General features: G+C 41.9%; 1 protein-coding gene across 2 annotated transcripts; it reads right to left on the bottom strand.

The window, feature by feature from the left end:
* Positions 1-972: 972 nt before the first annotated feature.
* On the bottom strand, positions 973-11,597 carry TMEM238L (transmembrane protein 238 like). Of its 2 annotated transcripts, none has more exons than XM_058171865.1 (2): positions 11,063-11,597; positions 973-1,392 (listed from the first exon to the last, which is right to left on the bottom strand). In XM_058171865.1, exon 1 carries the CDS (start codon positions 11,580-11,582, stop codon positions 11,097-11,099), a length of 486 nt encoding a protein of 161 aa, XP_058027848.1. In that variant the 5' UTR covers positions 11,583-11,597; the 3' UTR covers positions 973-1,392; positions 11,063-11,096. The 2 variants fall into 2 exon arrangements, with proteins under 2 accessions (XP_058027848.1, XP_058027849.1); XM_058171866.1 differs by having other exon boundaries at positions 973-1,230.
* Between the last annotated feature and the right edge of the window lie 7,995 nt (positions 11,598-19,592).

The raw sequence follows: 19,592 nt of genomic DNA, 5'->3' as shown, positions 1-19,592 counted from the left end.
AGGGTATGAACTACAGGCCATTTAACCTGTTCTACTGCCTAAGTAACCATTTAATCTATTCTACTGCCAATATTTTGTTATTGCTAAAGATCTTACTTGGAGTTTTGGTCATTATTTGCCTAATCTTTACAATAAATAGTTCATTCTGTTTCTGGTTTTCTTCTGGCAAGAAAAGAAACATCAGACAGAGAAATCTTGCATTTTTCAGACAAATGATGAAAAAAGCAGATCGGAAAAGCCACTGCATTATCTATTTATTCAAATGCTCATGATATCATTTGAAAGGTCAAGCTGAAGAAGAAGGAGACACAATCTAATAAGGTTTTAAATTGTCGAAGTGAAGAAAGGGTATTTAATCTTTTATTTCCTCATTGTCTTTTCTGATCAAAATAAGTTTTGTAGCAGGTTATTTGTCTTGCAGGTGGGGAAAAAACAGTACTGAGATGGGATTTTTTATTTTATTTTTTGGAGAAAATGAGGATAAAAGCTGCCTTGACTTGACTACCAGTGAGGTTCTTCCAGGGCCAGGCCTAGAAAGACTGAGCATCTTCTCCTGGACATTTTATAGATTTGTTTTTAAAAGTATTGTTACAGTTCCCAGGTTACATTTGGAATAGTAGCACTAATATAGAGGATAGTCAATAAAACTTATTAATATATTTTAATACTCTTCTTTTTTATTGTTTTAAATAATTGTTTTAAAAAGCTAGAGAATTCTAGTCATTGATCAGATTAGAAATTACAATTTTTATTATTATGATTATTATTATTAATAATAATAATTGTCTTAATAATAAGACAATCTGCTGTGATTTGCAGTTTAGCATTGGCACAAAAGAGCACAGTACCAAATGATTCCATTGAAACCCAAATATGTCATTCCAAATAACCACAATACATCATTTCTTAAAAAAATAAAGTTATTTTATTATTTTTTAAAAAAACTCTACCCAGTCTTCATTTTTCTTGTAAACAAGTACATTTGCACCAACTAGCCGTATCCCAATTTCTTGAGAGAGAACTTCAAGGCCAGTTTGTTTGCATAGTTCCACTGCTACAGGAACTATAGCCTTGCTATAGAAAACAAATGTAGTCCAAAAAAACAACAACAAAAAAAAAACACCATGGCAATTAAATCCTTCTGGAAAATTCAGCATTATAAATCATTCAAAAGCCTAAGACCACAGACTCCATTGATCAAACGACTCTTCATGCTATCCAAAGTTGTGCCTGTGTGAACAATACACAAAGAGGTGACACTGTGAGAATTTGCTGGAATCGTCTCTGAGTAGAAGTCCAACACCCCAAGAATCAAATTTGTCCAGTAGCATGGGCACAGCAGGAAGTTCCATCAATAAAAGGGTAATGTGGAGCATAAATAGAAGAATGGATCTAAGAGGGAAAATAAAGCATTGTCGTCATGTCAACATTTAGAATTTATAATATAAATACACATCAGAAACCTGAGTATTATGGTAGCTTGAATCAAGGTCTGGTAAATTCATGGCCTTAAGAGGCCACATACTATAATTTTAAATGCAAGCAAGGCCAACAGGATGTGCAAAGCAGACCATGAGTGCCCTTTCCAATGCCTCCATTGTTGCTGTAGTAAACGGTCTGAGGAGAACTTCAAGGTTCAGCTTGTTTTTCTTGCTTTCCAGCCTGGCTTGAGTGATGTGTGTTTGGAGTTGGTGTAAACTGCTTAAGTTCCTTGATACATAACTGGGGAACTTTAACCCATCCCAACAAATAAGCAGATGGGTAATAAGATTCTAGACAGACAACCCCAAATATTTACACCATTTTCCGCTGTTGACTTTCGCGTCAAAGAGGTAAAAACAACAACAACTTGGTTTCACTATTTCTCCCCCAAGCCCATTCTGTGTAACTTTCAGACTTCATGTTAGTTGTAAAGTAGCTCAGAAACAGACACAAAACAAGTTCAGCCATTACCTCACTTGAGCAGTTTAAAACCTCAAAAACTTCAACTAAGTCGATCAGTTTAATTCACTGGATAATCAGCTTTACAAAAAGCTTATCAGTTTCTATGTACCTTTCTCGCGCCGAAAGGGAGTTCACTAAAATGATTTCATATTTAAATCGCTGCTCTTAGCCCCAAGACAAAACTTTCCCAATATTTCTTAGATAAGTGGCAAAAGAGGCAGAGAAATAATTTTTATATTAAAAAAAAGCATGAAAAGAAGAAGAGTTTGAGAGAAAGTGATAAAAAGTTGTTGAGGTTCAGAAGTGTTTAGGTTCTCTACATAATAGGCAGACTTGACCCCTTTATGAAATGAAATGAAAATAAAACCAAATGAAAATGTCTCAGTTGGAAAATCTTGGGGGAAAAAAAGCAATGATAGCCCTCCGTCCATTTATGTTACATGTCTCTGTCTACTTCCTACCCCCAAACAATTCTCCTTTCTTGGACAAGCTGTTTGTGCTATCTAGGTTTCCTGCACCTGCTAAAGTAGCCTCTTCCCCTGAGGTACCTTAGCATAACATTCAACTCTTAATCCAGTTGAATTCACTACTCCAGATAAATTGGAACACTGTTTTCTGCCTCAGGAAACAAAATGTCTTGGGCCAATTCTGATTCGAAATATGATCCTGTAATGAACAAGAACACCCCTTTCTTGGAGAATAATTTACGGAGATGGAAATCTCTACCCCCTGCAGAGAATTCAGATACATAATGCCAAACAAAACTTAGCATCTCGTTCGTTTACATCTGCATATTATTTTGTTCATGCTTCTCAACACGCTGAACGCCAGAAACACAGAGAAGAAAAATGGTTGGGCAAACTGTGTATCTTCTCCTTTAGAAGCAAACTAAATTCAACTTAAAATGAACTGTTCTGACCTAGGCTTCCTGACTACAGGGGTAGTCCCAAAAACCTCTTTTATTGCAACAGCTGTGAGTTCTGTTCATTCACAGATGAGTCCAAATTAGTTATAAAGAGTCCTTTGGGAGAATTCCTTCGGGATAATCACCCACCTTTATCTCCCTTGACATGCTGCCAAAGACCTAACTGGCAAAGCCACACGGAGTCCAGAATCAAACAGAGCTTCAGGCTTTAAGCGGAAGCGAATGAATAAACGTTGCTTCCTGCAAAGGCCCATGTCTTTGCTCCTCTTTTAAGTCTTAGAGGAGGGGACAATCATCTCCCAGCTCTACTCCCAAGTTGTCCCTTTTGTGTTAGCTGTTCTTGCCTTCTGGTAGCTCTGCACATGCACGCACTGGGAATAGGCTCCCCTGTTCCTCTGCCTTGCTAAGGTTCAACTCTGGAGGCTCCGGAGGCAGCACGTACCACCCAGATGGCCCTTTCTCTGCCTCCAACGCAGAGCCCTCGTCCGAGCCTTCCCCAGACTGCAAGACTGGCCCATGTTCCTCCCTAGCCTCCTCACTGTGCGACTCTGCTACCAGCTCCATAGGCTGCTGGCAGACCACAACATGAGCCAAAACTTCATAAAGGCAGAGGGGAAAGAATAAAATGCAGCATAAGCAAGTGCGATAAAGGTGTTTTCCTACCATAATGCCCAATGGTTAAAATGTGGGACTGGAACTCAGGAGACCCTGAGTCATAGCAACTCTCTGCCATTCTTTCTCAGCCAGGCCTAACTCACAGGTTTAAGGTTCTGCAGATAGAATGAACAGGGTATGAAATCTGTCAGATCTGCCATCCTTCGCTCACTATGCTTTGCTAGGTGCCAATCTGCCATAAGTCAAGGAGCTTTGGGGAGATGGGAAAATTGAAAATGATCTTCGTGTCCTCCTGCCGCATCCCAAGATCGTGGATTGGGGAATGGAATGGAACGCCTATCCATCTATCCAAATGTGTTTCAGGGACAGTAATCAAAACATCTTCTTCAAATGTGACTGGACAATGGAGAGATAATGGTGTGTGTGTGTGTGTGTGTGTGTGTGTGTGTGTGTGTGTGTAACAGAGCAGAGAAAGTTAAGTAGGGAAACTTCACACGCAAACTCTTACATCTTTGTGGCTTTGCTACGGTAACCACTTGGTTGTTACTGGTTATAACCGGTACGGTTATTTTCGCTGTGAATGGAGTTGAGAATGTTTCTTTCCTAAAGTCTAAGTTGCGCCAGGCCTGACATTAAGCCAGATCTATTTATGCTGAGTTCTGGAAGAAAAAGTGGGGTACAAATCTAAAATTTTCATCATCACTTTCATTTTTAGACAGGAAAACAGCTGGAGAAAAAAAATCTGGAATGACAATATAGACAAAGAGAAAATTCATATAATTTTGACAGCAGCCTTTTACATATGGGTCTGTTGCCATGATGTCTAGACACAAGCAGTCTTTTATTACCATTTACAGGACCTCTGGGGAACAGTGCATGGAAGCAAAAAGCTTTGTGTGCAAAATAAGGGGGGAAAAGGTTTGTTTGATACTCAAGAGAGAGCAGTCCCACACAGTGCGCTAAGTGCTTTTATTCTCTAATGGAATTGCAGCCAGTAATACAGATGGCAGTGAAGCAAATGGGCAAAAGCAGCATGGAACTAGACATACCCAATACTTGTCTTATATATTATGGCTCTGGTACTCTAAAAATACAGGTAATACAGGGTAGCCCTTTGTAGAATTCTGATTTTGGTTCTTAGGGAGAAAGACCCAGCTATGCTGAATTACAAAGCACTACTTTAATGCATTACCTTAATGCCCTAGGAAGCTCAGCCAACTATTGTCGGCCTCTGGCTGGCTTGTCCAAATGCTAACAGAGGTATGACTTGCAGTGCCCCCCATGACCTTTAGGAATTTGGAGCAAAAGGTCAGGAAATGTGGATTGTTATTGCAAAAGGGGATGTGCCCCATTCTCAAGACGTTCGATAAGGAATTGAATTCAGTCGTTTGTCTGCTAACACTTTGGATGACTGTTGCAAAGCAGCCCATTGAGAAACTATGTGTACCCAAAAAAGAGGACGGTGACATCATCGAGGACTGTTCTAAGCCTACTGGGATAAGGGAAGTAGTACTTCAACCCATCTGTAAAGCATCAAGGCAGACTAATCTATTCAGTAATTTTCCTCTAAGTAGAGAGTTAAGATCATCTCTTTCTTAGAATGTGAGCCTAATCAAAAAAATTTTAATACACACAATTAATATCATTAACGCCAATCTGTTTTCATGGACAAATCACTCTCTGATTGCCCTTTGGCTCACTGGTATCATCCCTCCCTGCATAGTAATAGGGCTCATTTGATTGGCCCACCCCAGTCAATTAATGGACCTAATGAGGCTCCAGAAAGAGCTTGGCATTTTCCTTAAGGAGTTGGTGGGTTGCTTGGTCTAGGCCAGTGATGGCTAATCTTTTCCGGACCGAGTGCCCAAAGCGCACACACATGTGCGCAAATGCACACAGGTGTGCCCAAATCCCCAAAATGCAATGTGCGTGAAGCCCCCGTGCATGCACCCCGCTCCCCGCATGCATGTGCCCCCTGCACATGCCCAACCCCGCACATGTCCCCCTGCATGCACGACAGAGCTGAACTGGGCCGAAAGCTTGCATGCCATCAGAGAGGGCGCTGTGTACCATGCATGCCATAGATTCGCCATCATGGGTCTAGGCTTTAATCTCTGTCTAGAATGGGCAGATGGGTCAGCTCCTATGTCCCATTTCTGTGTGCACATTGGGTTAGAAGGAGCTCCAAAAAACACCAGAAGAGACCCGTGGAGTGCTGCTGGAGGACGATTCAAAATGATTAAACATGGGTGAGAGCACATGTCAGGGATTATCTCATGGCAATAGGGGTGGCAAAAATGTCTCCATTTCTCCATCCGTATCACATCAGCCAATAGCTATACAGCATCTATCTTTAGGTGACTTGGTCACAGCTGGGTAGGGAGGAGCCCCAGGATAATCTACAGGGCTGCTGAGAGCAAAATTCATGTTATCTGGTAGATAAAATCATTCAGATCTAGGGCAACTTGGACTCTGACTGGGCAGGTCTGGTTGAAGTGCCAAAGAAGTGGGCCGTCTCTTTTACAATACTGCTCTCTGGAATGAGGCTCTCCATGAAATCTGTGTGGCTCCCACCTTGATTAGAACTGCAGAAAAAATAATTGCTACCAACCTGCCTTCCATTGAGGACCTGTATACTGCACGAATCAAGAAGAGGGCCGTGAAAATATTTGCAGATCCCTCGCATCCCGGACATAAACTGTTTGAACTCCTACCCTCAAAATGACGCTATAGAGCACTGCACACCAGAACAACTAGACACAAGAACAGTTTTTTCCCGAAGGCCATCACTCTGCTAAACAAATAATTCCATCAACACTGTCAGACTATTTACTGAATCTGCACTACTATTAATCGTTTCATAGTTCCCATCACCAATCTCTTTCCACTTATGACTGTATGACTATAACTTGTTGCTGGCAATCCTTATGATTTATATTGATATATTGACCATCATTTGTGTTGTAAATGTTGTACCTTGATGAACGTATCTTTTCTTTTATGTACACTGAGAGCATATGCACCAAGACAAATTCCTTGTGTGTCCAATCACACTTGGCCAATAAAAAAAATAAAAAATTCTATTGATGGCATTCCAGAAAACTTTAAAGATCTATGGGCCTTGGGTTAGGGTGGTTGAGGGCCCTGTTGGATCTGTTTGAGGGTGTGGATATTGTTAGCCAGATTTTATTCTTTATTTCATATTTCTTTTCTAAAAATAATTATTGTATTGAATTTCCTCTTCTGTTTGGCTCTACTGTACACTATGCAGAATCAGTTTAGAATCAGGAGATATCTAAATTGAATAAATTAAATTACCTGTATGATACTGAATGCAATGGTCTTGCTTAGCTAGGGCTCAGACGTCACAGAAAACTTGATTCTTGAATAATGCTTTAGAACCACTGAAGTTAGTAGCTACTTTCTTGTACATTCTGAAATCAGAAAGAATGTATAAAAATCCAACCGGGACTAGAGGTTTAATCTTCCGAGCTTTCAGACTTGGGCTGGAGCCCATCTTCAGAGAACTTCTCTTTGAGAGAAGTTAAGAGAAGTTCCCTGAAGATGGGCTCCAGCATGAGTCCGAAAGTTTGGAACAGTAAATTTCTGGTCCTGGTGATTGACCCAGATTGGATCTTGCAACATTATCCCAGATCATATATATTTGCCTTCATTCGTGAGAATGTATAAAGTACACAGAAGAGGGAATACATCTCTTGCTCTGTGAAACTTTAGAGAAACCTTTAATTTCTGCCTTTCATTTTCTTGTAGCAAAAGAGCAAAAAAAAAAAGGGGGGGGAGGGGTGGGGAGGGGAAAAAAAAGGAGGCCACCCAAGGCTCTGTACAGCAAACTCCAGTAACTAAATAGACTCTCCTACAAAACACCTTATGTCCTATCTCTAGGGTGGAACCTAACAACACAACATTATCTCTCTCTGTTATGTGTGCATGTTACATAGACATGATTAATTCAGGCCTGGACTTTTTATTACATCACTGTGTGAAGAACAAATAGAAAGAAAGGAAAAAGGTGAATAGTATGTCCTACTCCAAAAGTTCAGTAAAGATGATTGATTAGGGATTTCTGCATTCTCTGAATCCAGCATTCCCCCCCCCCGCCCTCTTCAAAAGAGCCTGTATGCTGAACGTTGTTACAACAGAACTGCATTCTACAGATTCAATGCAATTTAAAATAGAGGCTCTTCATTCTGTTGTGGTCTTCAGCCCCACTTTTAGCAGTTGTCTTCCGTTCACCATTCTTCCCCAGAAGGCCAGACTTATCCTTAATCAAAGATTAGGTTCAAAATGGGTTTGTATGAATCATTTTTATTTATTTTTTGGTTCAGGTCCAAGATTGTCTTCATCTGACCCCACATTTTGAGCAGTAGTGGGTTTCAAATTCTGTCGCTTACCTGTTTGCTCATGGGCGCGTGCATAGGCACGTAACACTTCTGTGCATGCGCAGAGATGTCTGGGCAAATGGGCAGAGCCTCCCGCTGCTGCCACTATCGGTTCACCCCATCGAGGGTGAACTGATAGCAACCCACCACTGATTTTGAGGCTAAAAAGTGTTTCCTGTAATGGTATGTGGAAATGACCTTAGGAGAAGGGATAAAGAGATGCTGTCTAAGGAATGGTCAGATAAGAGGAAGCATAGCTCACAGCTGCATAGTGGGTGAAGTAACAGGGTCAGGAAAGACCCTTCCTAGATTCTTGGGCTGTAAAGGTGATAGTGGGAGAACTGTACTTTCAAACTTGCAAGATTCTTTTAATGTAGTTTTACAGTAATATAGAAATAAATTATCTGGCCCTATTTCCTGTCTTGTCTGCCTAGCAAGGCTGACAACTCTTGAAAGCTAAAGGTTATTAACAGGACAGCTGCTTACAAGGAACATCTGATTAAGAAGCGTGACCTGCATCATGCCAAATCAGCATACAACTTGGGCACAGGCAATGCACAGCAGAGTTGTATAGGAACAAAAAAACAGGCCCTCGATTTGCAACACACATCGGAAAGGGCTCTGCTTTGCTCTTTTCTCCCTAGAGGCCATGGAAACTTTCATAGGCAGGATGCAGTCACTGCTCAGAAGCTGATCCTTCCTTGGGAGCAGTGCCAATGGTAATTGTGGGCAAAATGTACAGTGCCAGATGAAACACGGGCTAGCGGGAACAAGGCACACTCGGCAGACCACGGAACGTTGCTTATTATAGCGGAGGAACAACATCATTCTTTTAAGCAGAGCCAGCTTCTGCTTCCATTGTCTCTCCTTAGTCCTATCCATTATTTTGAGTCCATTGGGATCCCCAGATTAATAACAGAGTCAAAGAATTCGAAGGGGGCCTTGGAGGTCTTCTAGTCCAACCCCGATCAAGCAGGAAACCATTTCAGACCAATAGCTATCCAATTTCTTCTTAAAAACCTTCAGTGTGGGAGCCTCCACGTGTGGAGAGTCTCCAGAAGTTATTCCAAAAGATATTTAAGATTCCTGTTGTGTCAAACACCACTGACATTTTGAATTGAGGACCCAGATTTTGGGGGGGCAATAAGTTGACTTTGTATATAATATACAAATGGATGAAGACTATTGCTTGACATAGTGTAAGCCGCCCTGAGTCTTCGGAGAAGGCGGGATATAAATGCAAATAAAAAAAAATGTGTAAAGCTAGTCCCAAGAGGCAGCCAACAGAATACAGGCAGTCCTGGACTTACAACAGTTCATTTAGTGACTGTTTGAAGTTATAACGGCATTGAAAAAAGTGACTTATGACCGTTTTTCACACTTACAACCTTTGTAGCATGCCCATGATCATGTGATCAAAATTCAGATGCTTGGCAACTGGTTCATACTTATGATCATTGCTGTGTCTCAAGGTCACATGATCCCCTTTTGCGACCTTCTGACAAGCAAAATCAATGGGGAAGCCAGATTCACTTAACAGCCGTACTACTAACTTATCAACTGCAGTGATTCACTTAACAACTCTGGCAAGAAAGGTCGTAAAATGGGGCAAAATTCACTTAACAACTGTCTCACTTAGCAACAAAAATTCTGGCCTCAGTTGTGGTGGTAAGTTGAGGACTACCTATAGTACCTTTTGATCTCAGAAGCTTTGTGTCTTAAAGAATCAAAGTAGAAGAGGAACCCTGTTAAAGCTGTGTGTGTGTCTGTTATGCTTGAACTGAATCTTGGGTTCATACATCAGAACAATGATTCTTATTTATGGTTCTCAGCTGAAATCCTGTCCATCAGTTCTTGAATCAGCAGAAGTGTTCACCAACACACTAGCAAGCCCTCTTCCTGCCATAGGCACAATACTGGCAAATGGTGCAGTCCTTTCTTACTAATGTCTAGGACAGTCAATTAGTGAATTTCTGTTTTCTTTCCCTGCCGCCAACATCACCAACCAGCAGGAAAACATCCAGTAATCCCTGGATGGGGTAGAAGCAAGTTTTGACAGATTGCTAGATAATATGTTTACCCATTTGTTTTGTACACCTATTTTGTACACATGCATTGAGAAGAAATATTGTAGGGTGGTTGTTTTTTTGGGTGGGGGAGAAGAGGAATAATATCTGGGTTCAAAAGCAGCCTGAACAGAGAGAGGCACAGGTGAAATTAACTGGTGGAGCAGCAGAGAACAGTCTCCTTCCCTCCCACTTAAGCATGCACTGTGCCACCACTGCTGGACAGCTGCTCTAGGACTCTTGAGCTGGAAAGATACAGCTCAGATTTGGAAGATACAGGGAAGAACTCAGTTTGAAAGAACCAGTTTTTCTCCCGTTGCCCAGAGCAGAAACCAGATTTTTTTTGGGGGGGGGGCAAGGTGGTGGTGGATTAATCTGGCAAACAAATGCTGGGTTGATTTCACTCATTAATACGCATCAGACTTCACCCCACCATTATAGCAGTTGAAGCCCATCTGATCAGATGCAACCTGTTGCCTATTTAAAGATGAAAACGCTTTAACATCAGAATAACTAAGAATGTCTTCAGGCTGCTTTTGGCGGGAGTTTGGGATGAGATATACCATCATTAAGGGGGGAAAAAGAGATTGTAGGGATATGTTCATGGTAAGACAAGTTGCAAAATGCCCCAGATCAAAACCAAAGAAGCCATAATATAAACACTGACAGTTTTCTTTTGTTACCTTGCAGCCTGTTGACTCATCCTCTCCCCTCCAGTTTCCTCTCCCCTCCTGTACCTTGTAATAATTTTAAAAGAGAAGACGAGAAAGTGGTATCCATCTAATGTAGGGGGTGGGGGGAGAATCCTGTCCCTGCCCAATACACACTATTAATCTGAGTTCAGCTTAAGTCCTGTGAAGTTGAAACAGGAGGGGCCCAAATGCTCAACCGAGTTGGGCCGAGAGTGGGAAAAAGGGCGACCAGCAAAGGGACTGAAGGCGCATTACTTCAAGCCAAGAGCTGTCAAGTTGGCGGAGATACTCCCACTCTGACACTACACGCTTTGCTAGGAAAAGCTAGGCTGAAGTCTACTCGAGCTTTACTATGGCACGGGTAAATTAACCGCGCCTTTCCAGGAGCAGTGAAAGGGAAAGAAGACACGCGGTGCTTACCTGGTTTCTGTTTCCAGTTCCAAAAGGCGATGCTTTACACCAGCCGCTCCTCTTTTGTCCCGTAGTTTACAGGCACCCCAGTGCGGAGGCGGCCGAGTTCCAGGGGCCCGTCGGGATGGAGGGAGGCTGCAGGTTTCGGGGTCTTCGCTGGGGCGCCACAGGCAGAGAATAAGGAGGGCGCAGGCGCCAGTCGGCGGCGCTGGGACAGGCGCTCGGAAAGCTTGGCTGCCAAGCGCAGGAAGCTGGGGTGGCGGCGGGGTTCGGGAGACCTCCCGGCCGTCCCGAGAGGCAGTTCTTCCACAGGCACCCCGCGCAGGTTTCCCGAATACCAGAACAGCCAGCAGAGCAGCGAGAGGAAGAGCAGGAGCCCCCCGGTCAGCATTAAGAAGTCTTTAAAGGGGCGCCCGTCTACAGTAGGTCTCCCCACGCCCCCCACCAACAGCAAGACCAGCCCGGCTACGTCCATGACCAGCGCGATCGCCAGGAAGATCGCGCAGCGCCCGTAGGAATTACGGGCCATGCCCGTCCTGGAGGATCATCCGCGGTCCGGCTGGCCGGCTGGCTGGCTGGCAGGGCGATACCAAAGTCTTCCGCCACGCCCCTTCAGGTGTAAACGGAAGGCCACGCCCCTTGATCTGCCGGTAGAGAGGCGAACCTCCACCGCCGCCCCCCTCCCCAGAACGCTTCGGTTGATAGGGAAAGATATTAACATCCTGCCCCGCACCCCAGAGGGGGTGGGAGAGGAACTGCCGACCCTGTTCCGGATTGCTTCCAAAGTTAGTCACAGTCTACCAGTTTAGTATCCCTCCGCCCCCTTTTATTCTGTAGCAATACCGTCATTTGCGCTGCCCCTGGGGCCTTATCGCAATAGTTAGGATACTGCAGTCCTGCTAATCGCGTCGACGAGAAGAAAGAGAGGGGGATGGATGGATGGATGGATGGAAAGCCGGAACCACACGGCGTGGAAAAGCGAACAGAAAACTCGCGCCAAACTGAGTGAAACTCGCCCGTCTCTAAAGAAAGAAAGAAAGAAAGAAAGAAAGAAAGAAAGAAAGAAAGAAAGAAAGAAAGAAAGAAAGAAAGAAAGAAAATTCCCCCCCCCCAGCCCCTTCTTACATGTCTGGAGACTTGAACAGTTTCCCCTAAGTTAAATGCTGTTCTTCGTGTATATTGCACTTGAACTCCCATAATCCCCAGTCAAAAAGTCTAGTGCAAGAATGTCCCGTTCTAATTTATATATGTTGACGGCAGCAAGACTACCCTATGTGCAAAAATGGAAGGACATTTCGATCCCCCCGCCCTACGGACGAATGGCTGCAGAAGTTGATGGAGTTGGCAGAGATGGCTAAATTGACCGTTTTGATCAAAGAAAAGAATATAAATTGTTTCGTTGCTACATGGAGACCCTTCTGGACTTTGTGCTTGAGGTGGAAAAAAAAGTTGAAACTTTGATTTTGGGTTTTACTGATTGTTTTTTTTTATAGAAATGACTAATTTATATTATTATGGAAAAGTAAAAAGTTGAGGTTTGATGTTAATGCTTTATTCTACTGCAACAGAGCAGTCAGATGTTAACACTTCTCCCCCTCCCTTTCTCACTTTTCTTTCTCCCTTCTCCTCCCCACGGTGTCCTACTATTTGCTTTTGCGTTTTTGTATTTTATTCTATAATCTAATGAAATGTTTTAAGTGATTAAAAAAAAAGTCTAGCGCAAGTAAAGTCCCTTGGGAAAGCAGTTAGAAAAAGTTACTTCTAGAATTTAGGGCCATTCTTCATCCTTGTGAGGCTTTTTTTTTTAACGTGCCATAATGTGCCCAGAAGATGCTAATTGGGATGCTAATTGGGGTTTACAGTGCATTCATGATTGCCACCAAGCACATTGAGGAACTGATTCCCGACAGGTACTGAGCATCCTTTAAGGCTGTTGACTAGGCTCCCCTCTCCCTCTGCTAAGGGCCTCTACCACCACCTGCTCTGTAGGAAAGATCCTGGATAGCAGACAAGCCAAGTTCATTTCAGAAGCCTCCCTTAGCTGAATGTTCTCCTACCTGCCCCATAAGTATCAACTTTCCAGTGTAAAATTTCCCATCCCAGAAATTACAGTGGTGATTTTAAAGAGCATTCATCATCTTATTTTTGAACTAACACTTTGGAAAGATAGTATCTTAGAAGGAAAGATGTTGATGGTAATTCCTGGAGAATAAGCTTAATGATTTAAACAAGTCAAAAGGGGTTCTTGAAGGTCCACATTGCTTGTAGTTGGGTTCTTGTTACAGAAACTTCCAGCTCTGTTTATTGAATGAAAAATACTTGCAGTTGCCCTCCTGCCCCAACTATGTATGAGCTTCTTGGAACAGGATGTTCATCTAAATTGGATTTAAGGTTAGGATTGCTCCTATGATTTATGTAAAGAATACTGATAACATGGATGATGTATTAAGAGCCATGGTGGTACAGTGGTTAGAATGCAGCATTGCAGGCTAATTCTGCCAACTACCAGCAATTTGATCCTGACCAGCTCAGCCTTCTATTCTTCCGAGATCGGTAAAATGAGGATCCAAATTATTGGGGGCAATATGCTGACTCTGTAAACCATTTAGGGAAGATGTGTAAAGCACTGTGAAGCCGTATATAACTCTAAGTGCTATTGCTATTAATCATGTTATCCTCATATTAGCCTTATAAGGTGAGTGAGGTTAAAACACAGTGGTTGATCCAGACACAAATAATGAGACTCTGTGGCGGGGGCGGGGGGGGGGAGACTGAATTTTATATCACACTTAAACTAAGATGGTTTTCTTGTTTTATGTTCTATGAACCCCATCACTCTTGATTTATCCCATCAGGTGTGTTTGGTTAAAATAAGTACGGCTGTGCACACTCCACAGAGGTTCTTTCTTTCCTTCTCTCCCTCTCTCTGAAAATAGAGACCTAAAACTAGATAGCTATGATCCAATAAGCCACAGTTCAAGTAGCTGCAAATTGCAGCTGTAATTTCTTTTGTCTTATAATCTATTGAAAGCAAGAGAAGGTGGCCAGGCAGAGAAGAATAAGGAAGCAATCCACACTTTTTGGCATTTTCAATAGCTTTTAGGTATGACTGCATGGCCTGCTTAATGAGTCTTTCCTACTTTATTTTACATACAGCTCCTCAGAAGTCACCAGTTGGTTCACACGTAAGGTGGCACCTTTATTGCACTCCATGTTAATTAAGTGAATAATTGCCATCCCAGTTCAACGTTGGTCATCAGAGATTAGACTCCCTCAGGCTACTCATAAATGGTTAGCCAAATAGTCATGAAAATCATCCCTTTGTCATTTTAAACCCTCTTTCTAATGAGTCAAATCAAAAAGTGTTGATGGGTAATTACTTTGATTCAGTTCTGAGATATATTTTTTTACTCTTTCTGCATTTTTGTTTGAATCAGTCTGTGTCCTCTCCATACCTAAAGCCAGCTGGATGATGGTTAACAGTAAAACCATTCATTTAATATTCTACAAAGAAGAACATGGCCCTTCCCCTTCATCTTAGAGTGATCCCAATTAAAATTGTTCTTCTCGGAGTTTGCAATTTACCTTAAGAGAGAAGCTTCTATTGCAGCCAATGGACGAGGAGAGCTGTGTTAGCCCACAGTGACACAAATCCCACAACTTAAACCACTCAAATGCATTATTGATTTGCCACAGCCAATCTTAGACAATGATGCCATGCTTTCTAAGGCATTGGGTGGCAAGCTTAAATTTGCATACGGACTGCCACCCAACCTGGAGCAGATTCATGCAAACAATGAGAAACAACAAGACAATGTCACTAACGTGGGAACCAGACTCTGCAACAAATGCAGATGTTTACTGTGCCCTTATGTCTACACTGAGAGCACCATCACGGCCCCCCCGACAAGTACTCAAAAACTATAATAGGCAACATGACACACAGTTCCTTTAATGTGATATATGCCATCGCCAGTGAACAATCTCCGACTGGATTTTACATAGGACAAATGAGGTAAGCTTTGCTCAAAAGATTAATGGACACAAATTTGACCTCAGGACTCAAACCAAAGACAAAGCAGTATCATTTTATTGAGTTATAAAGCATTATAAAATACAAAATACAAAGTAAATAGAGTGGGGGGGAGGGGAAAGAGAAGTGTGAAAAGATAAGAAAAAAAGAAAAAAAGAAGCATTGACTTCTGACTCTCTATGTTACAGTTAAATAAGGCATTAACATCAAATCACAGCTTTTTGCTTTTCCACAATAATATGAACAACCATTTCTATAAAGATCTATCAGTCTAATCAGTAAAATCCAAAGTCAGAGTTTCATTCTTTTCCACATCAAGCACAAAGTTCAGAAGTGGTCTCCGTGTGGAAACAAAAGTGCTTACACTCTTTTCAAGACAAAGCAGTATCAAAGCCCTTCATTCTCCCAGGATGCTCCACAGCAGATCTCAAGTGATGGTTTTGGAAAACTGGGACTTTAACTCCATCAACCTCCGTAGGTTGTTGAACTCGCATACATCAAAAGATTTCACAATGAGTTTTTAATATCTAACAATTGTTAACTGATAAGGTATTGCTAATCTGTCTCACATGTAATCTGCATCTTCCCCTCCCTTCCACTTTTAAATCCTACCTCAGTCTAGTACTCTATCTGATGAAGTGAACTGCAGCTCATGAAAACTTCCATCTTATAATAGCAAGTGTTAGTTGGAAAAGATGTTTTCAAGGCTCCTCTTGGTATTTTTGCTCTCCGTGAAAAGTTGCATTTCTACCACTGTGGGAATGGTGGTGAGGGGGGTGAGTTCTGGATTTTTTCCCCACTTCAGAAGTATTTTTGAACTTTCAAAACTACAGGTAGTCCTCAACTAACAATGGTTTATTTACTGACCGTTCAAAGTTACAATGGCACTGAAAAAAGTGACTTATGACCGTTTTTCATACTTAATGACTGTTGCAGCACTCCCAAGGTCACATGATCAAAATTTGGATGCTTGATAACTGACTCGTATTTATGACGGTGGAGTGAAGTGGCCCAGGATCATGTGATCAGCTTTTGTGACCTTTTAACAAGCAAAGTCAATGGAGAAGCCTGATTTACTAACAACTGGGTTACTAATTTAACAACTGCGATGATTCACTTAACAGTTGTGGCAAGAAAGGTCGCAAAATGGGACAAAACTCACTTAACAAATGTGTCACTTAGCAATTATAAATTTGAAGTTTAATTGTGGTTGAGTAAGTTGAGGATTACCTGTATATAAGCCCTAATATAATGTTAGCCCTGAAACACCAATATTTTCCTTTATTCAACTTTGTTGACACAATTATTAGAAAAATAAGATTTTTTTTCTCATTTTCTTGGAACAGGAAGGCAAAACAGGGACCATTGGGTAAATAGGACACATTTACCTTTGTTTAGCTGTGATTTACAACTATCCTGTTCTGTAGGTTTGGTGTAATACACTGAGCCAGCCACCAGCCACATGGACTAAGTTCACATTAGGCTGAACCAAGGCTGACTAATTTGAGGTCCTAGGACATCTATTCATTAAATGCAGTTGCAAATTGCTGTACATCAACAAGCTGATTCATTTACCTGATATTATATACCTTTGTATTTAACAATATGCAAAGTAGATGAATCATAACTGTCAAATATTGATTGGGAATTACCCCTTATCTTTGCACTCTTGTCAGCTTTCTTAGCAGATAGAAATATCTCCAGTAATGTTTATTTGTGTTGGTGAAGACTGACTCTAACCAGGTAGCACAGGGAAGCCTGAGAGAAATCCTGCTTAAGGGACATTCTTTGTTGAATTCCAGACAGAAGAGTTTTGAGTGTAAACAGACAAAGTCAAGAGAAGTGTTACTTTTGACAAGTTCCACCTCCGAATATTACAAAGCTGGCTAGGTTCTGTCAGGATAGAGGCGCTTTCAATTGCTGCCCCACTAAAAGTTTTGTAGAAGCAGTTTTTGTGAACTAAGCAGAGGTAAAGAAGGTGCTTCTGCATTGGCTGAAATCTGAACTTTTACCCTGCTGTAGCATTTTGCTCTGACTGAGCCTTTCCCAGAAGTGTGTCTTTGAGACTAGTTTGTGAGACGCAGTCAAACATTCCCATTGACCTCCCATCAAGGGTTTTCATCACCTCTCATAGTTTCATCCACAAGGCCTCAAGCACTTAGCCAGAAAACGTGAAGAACAAGCTTTTCTGGGGCTCTTCGACTTACAGTGTTTTGAGTGGTCCAGGCTGTTAGTTATGGTACTTCAGCAGCTATTGAATTTGGGATGATAACTTGATTTAAACCAGCTATCCCTAACCTTTGTCTTTCAGAAGAAGTAAGGACTTATGAAATCTGAAACTGTGCATATTAGAAATGACTTTGTAGGTCATTTCCAGGTGTGTCAAACTCTAGGCCCAGGGCCTGGATCTGGCCCATGGGGTACTTAGATCTGGCCCACAGGGCCACCCTGGAAACAGTGAAGGAATGGCCCACGGTGCCTCTGCTAGCGAAAACGGAGCTCAGGAGGGCTGTTTTTGCTGGCAGAGGGTTGCAGGAGGCTGTCACAGCCAAAAACAGAGCTCAGGAGCCCGTTTTCTCTGGCAGAGCGCATGAGCCACCATAGGCACTCCACCCCCACGAGTGATGGTGAGCTGGCCACGTTAACCCTGGCCGTGCCTACTCCGGCTCCCCTGAGTCAAACACAATGCTGATGCAACCCTCAATGAAGTTGAGTTTGACACCCCTGATCTAGTCCTACCTCCTGCCCAGTTCAAAGCTCAAAGCTCTATTAGTGTAACCTTAACCTTTGCTTAGGAATATCTATGGAGGAGAGTTCACTACCCCCTGAGGCTATTCTATCTGGGTTTTTTCCTCTTGTCTTCTAGAGCAGCTCTGAACAGCTGTGAACCATCTTCTACTGAACAGATGTTCAGATACTCAAAAAGAGCTATTATGTCATCCCCTCTGTCTTCTGTTTTTCAAGTTAAACATCCCATACATCAAAATCATTCCTTGCCAGGTTTTCTTCTGAGGCTTTTTACCATCTTACTCTCTTCTGTTTGTGGGTGCCCTCCCTAAAATGTGGTGCACAGAATTGAAGACAGTCCAGGTAATCCTCAACGTAGGACTATTCATTTAGTGGCTGTTTGAAGTTATGATGGCATTTATGGCTAGATTCTTGTACTTACATTTGTGATTTGCGACCTTCCCAGGTAGCTTCCAACAAGGCAAATCAATGGAGAAGCCAGAAGGCAAGATAGAAAATTGTGGTCATGTGATGCGTCACTGAATGACTGTAGTGATTTGCTCAACAAACATGGGTCATAGATGCCTTGCTTAGTGCCTGCACCATGTAACAACAAATTTTCCAATCCCAATTTGTGATTGTAAATTGAGAACTACCTATATTCTAGAAGAGGTCTGATCAAAGTAGAAGAGAGGAAGGATGACTTCCCTAGATCACTACACCATACTTCTGTTGATGGAGCCTAAAATTGCCTTTGCTTGTTTTGTAGTGCCACAATCCTGTTGGCTGCTATTCAGCCTGTGACCCATTAAGATACTCTTTTTGCAAGTATTGCTCAATAATACTCCCCACCTGCACACCACTGAATGTCCTGCACACATTTTGGGGTGGGAGGTTCTCTATCCAAATATGGTGCTTAGCATTTGTCCTTGTGGAAATTCATCTTGCTAGTTTTTACTCAGTGTTCCAGCTTATCAAGATCCCCCTGAATCTTTATTCTACTCTCTGTAAGGTGCTTGCTATCCCCCTCATTATGTCACCTGCAAATCTGATAATATGTTCTAATCCCTCCTCCAAGCCATTGATAAAACACTGGAGCTTGAATGGAGACCTTTGGTGTTCCAGTTGACATTTTCCTCCATCTTGAATTGGAGCTGAAGGGGAAAATTTCCCATGACTCAATTTATGAGCAGAGACCAGACAATCTGCTTGAGCCAAATTTATTTGAACAGTGCTGAGGAACAACCACACACTTCTGCCAATGTAACAACTGATGGTACAAATAACTTTTATATAGTTGTATAATAAATACTGACTGGTAATGATGTCAAATGTCAATATTATTATTTTTGATAAAAAGGGTTACATTTTCTGCTTATGATGACAGTACCCAGTTAATAAAATGGAGATAGGCACAAGGCAGCCTTTGTGGTAAGTACTTCTTAATTCCCATTTAAAAATACAAGTGCTGATAGAATAGAATTATTTTTTTTTATTGGCCAAGTGTGATTGGACACACAAGGAATTTGTCTTGGTGCATATGCTCTCAGTGTACATAAAAGTAAAGATACGTTCATCAAGGTACAACATTTACAACACAATTGATGGTCAATATATCAATATAAATCATAAGGATTGCAGGCAACAAAGTTACAGTCATACAGTCATAAGTGGAAAGAGATTGGTGATGGGAACGATGAGAAGTTTAATAGTAGTGCAGATTTAGTAAATAGTTTGACAGTGTTGAGGGAATTATTTGTTTAGCAGAGTGATGGCCTT

This window comes from Ahaetulla prasina, chromosome 2, assembly GCF_028640845.1.
Source record: "Ahaetulla prasina isolate Xishuangbanna chromosome 2, ASM2864084v1, whole genome shotgun sequence".
Taxonomy (NCBI): Eukaryota; Metazoa; Chordata; class Lepidosauria; order Squamata; family Colubridae; genus Ahaetulla; species Ahaetulla prasina.
The sequence above is the reverse complement of the archived record's forward strand: the minus strand, read 5'-3'. Positions and strand labels throughout refer to the sequence as shown.

Bases quoted from the DNA above. Each gene is read 5' to 3' on its own strand.
- TMEM238L (XM_058171865.1), bottom strand. From the start codon at position 11,582: ATGGCCCGTAATTCCTACGGGCGCTGCGCGATCTTCCTGGCGATCGCG.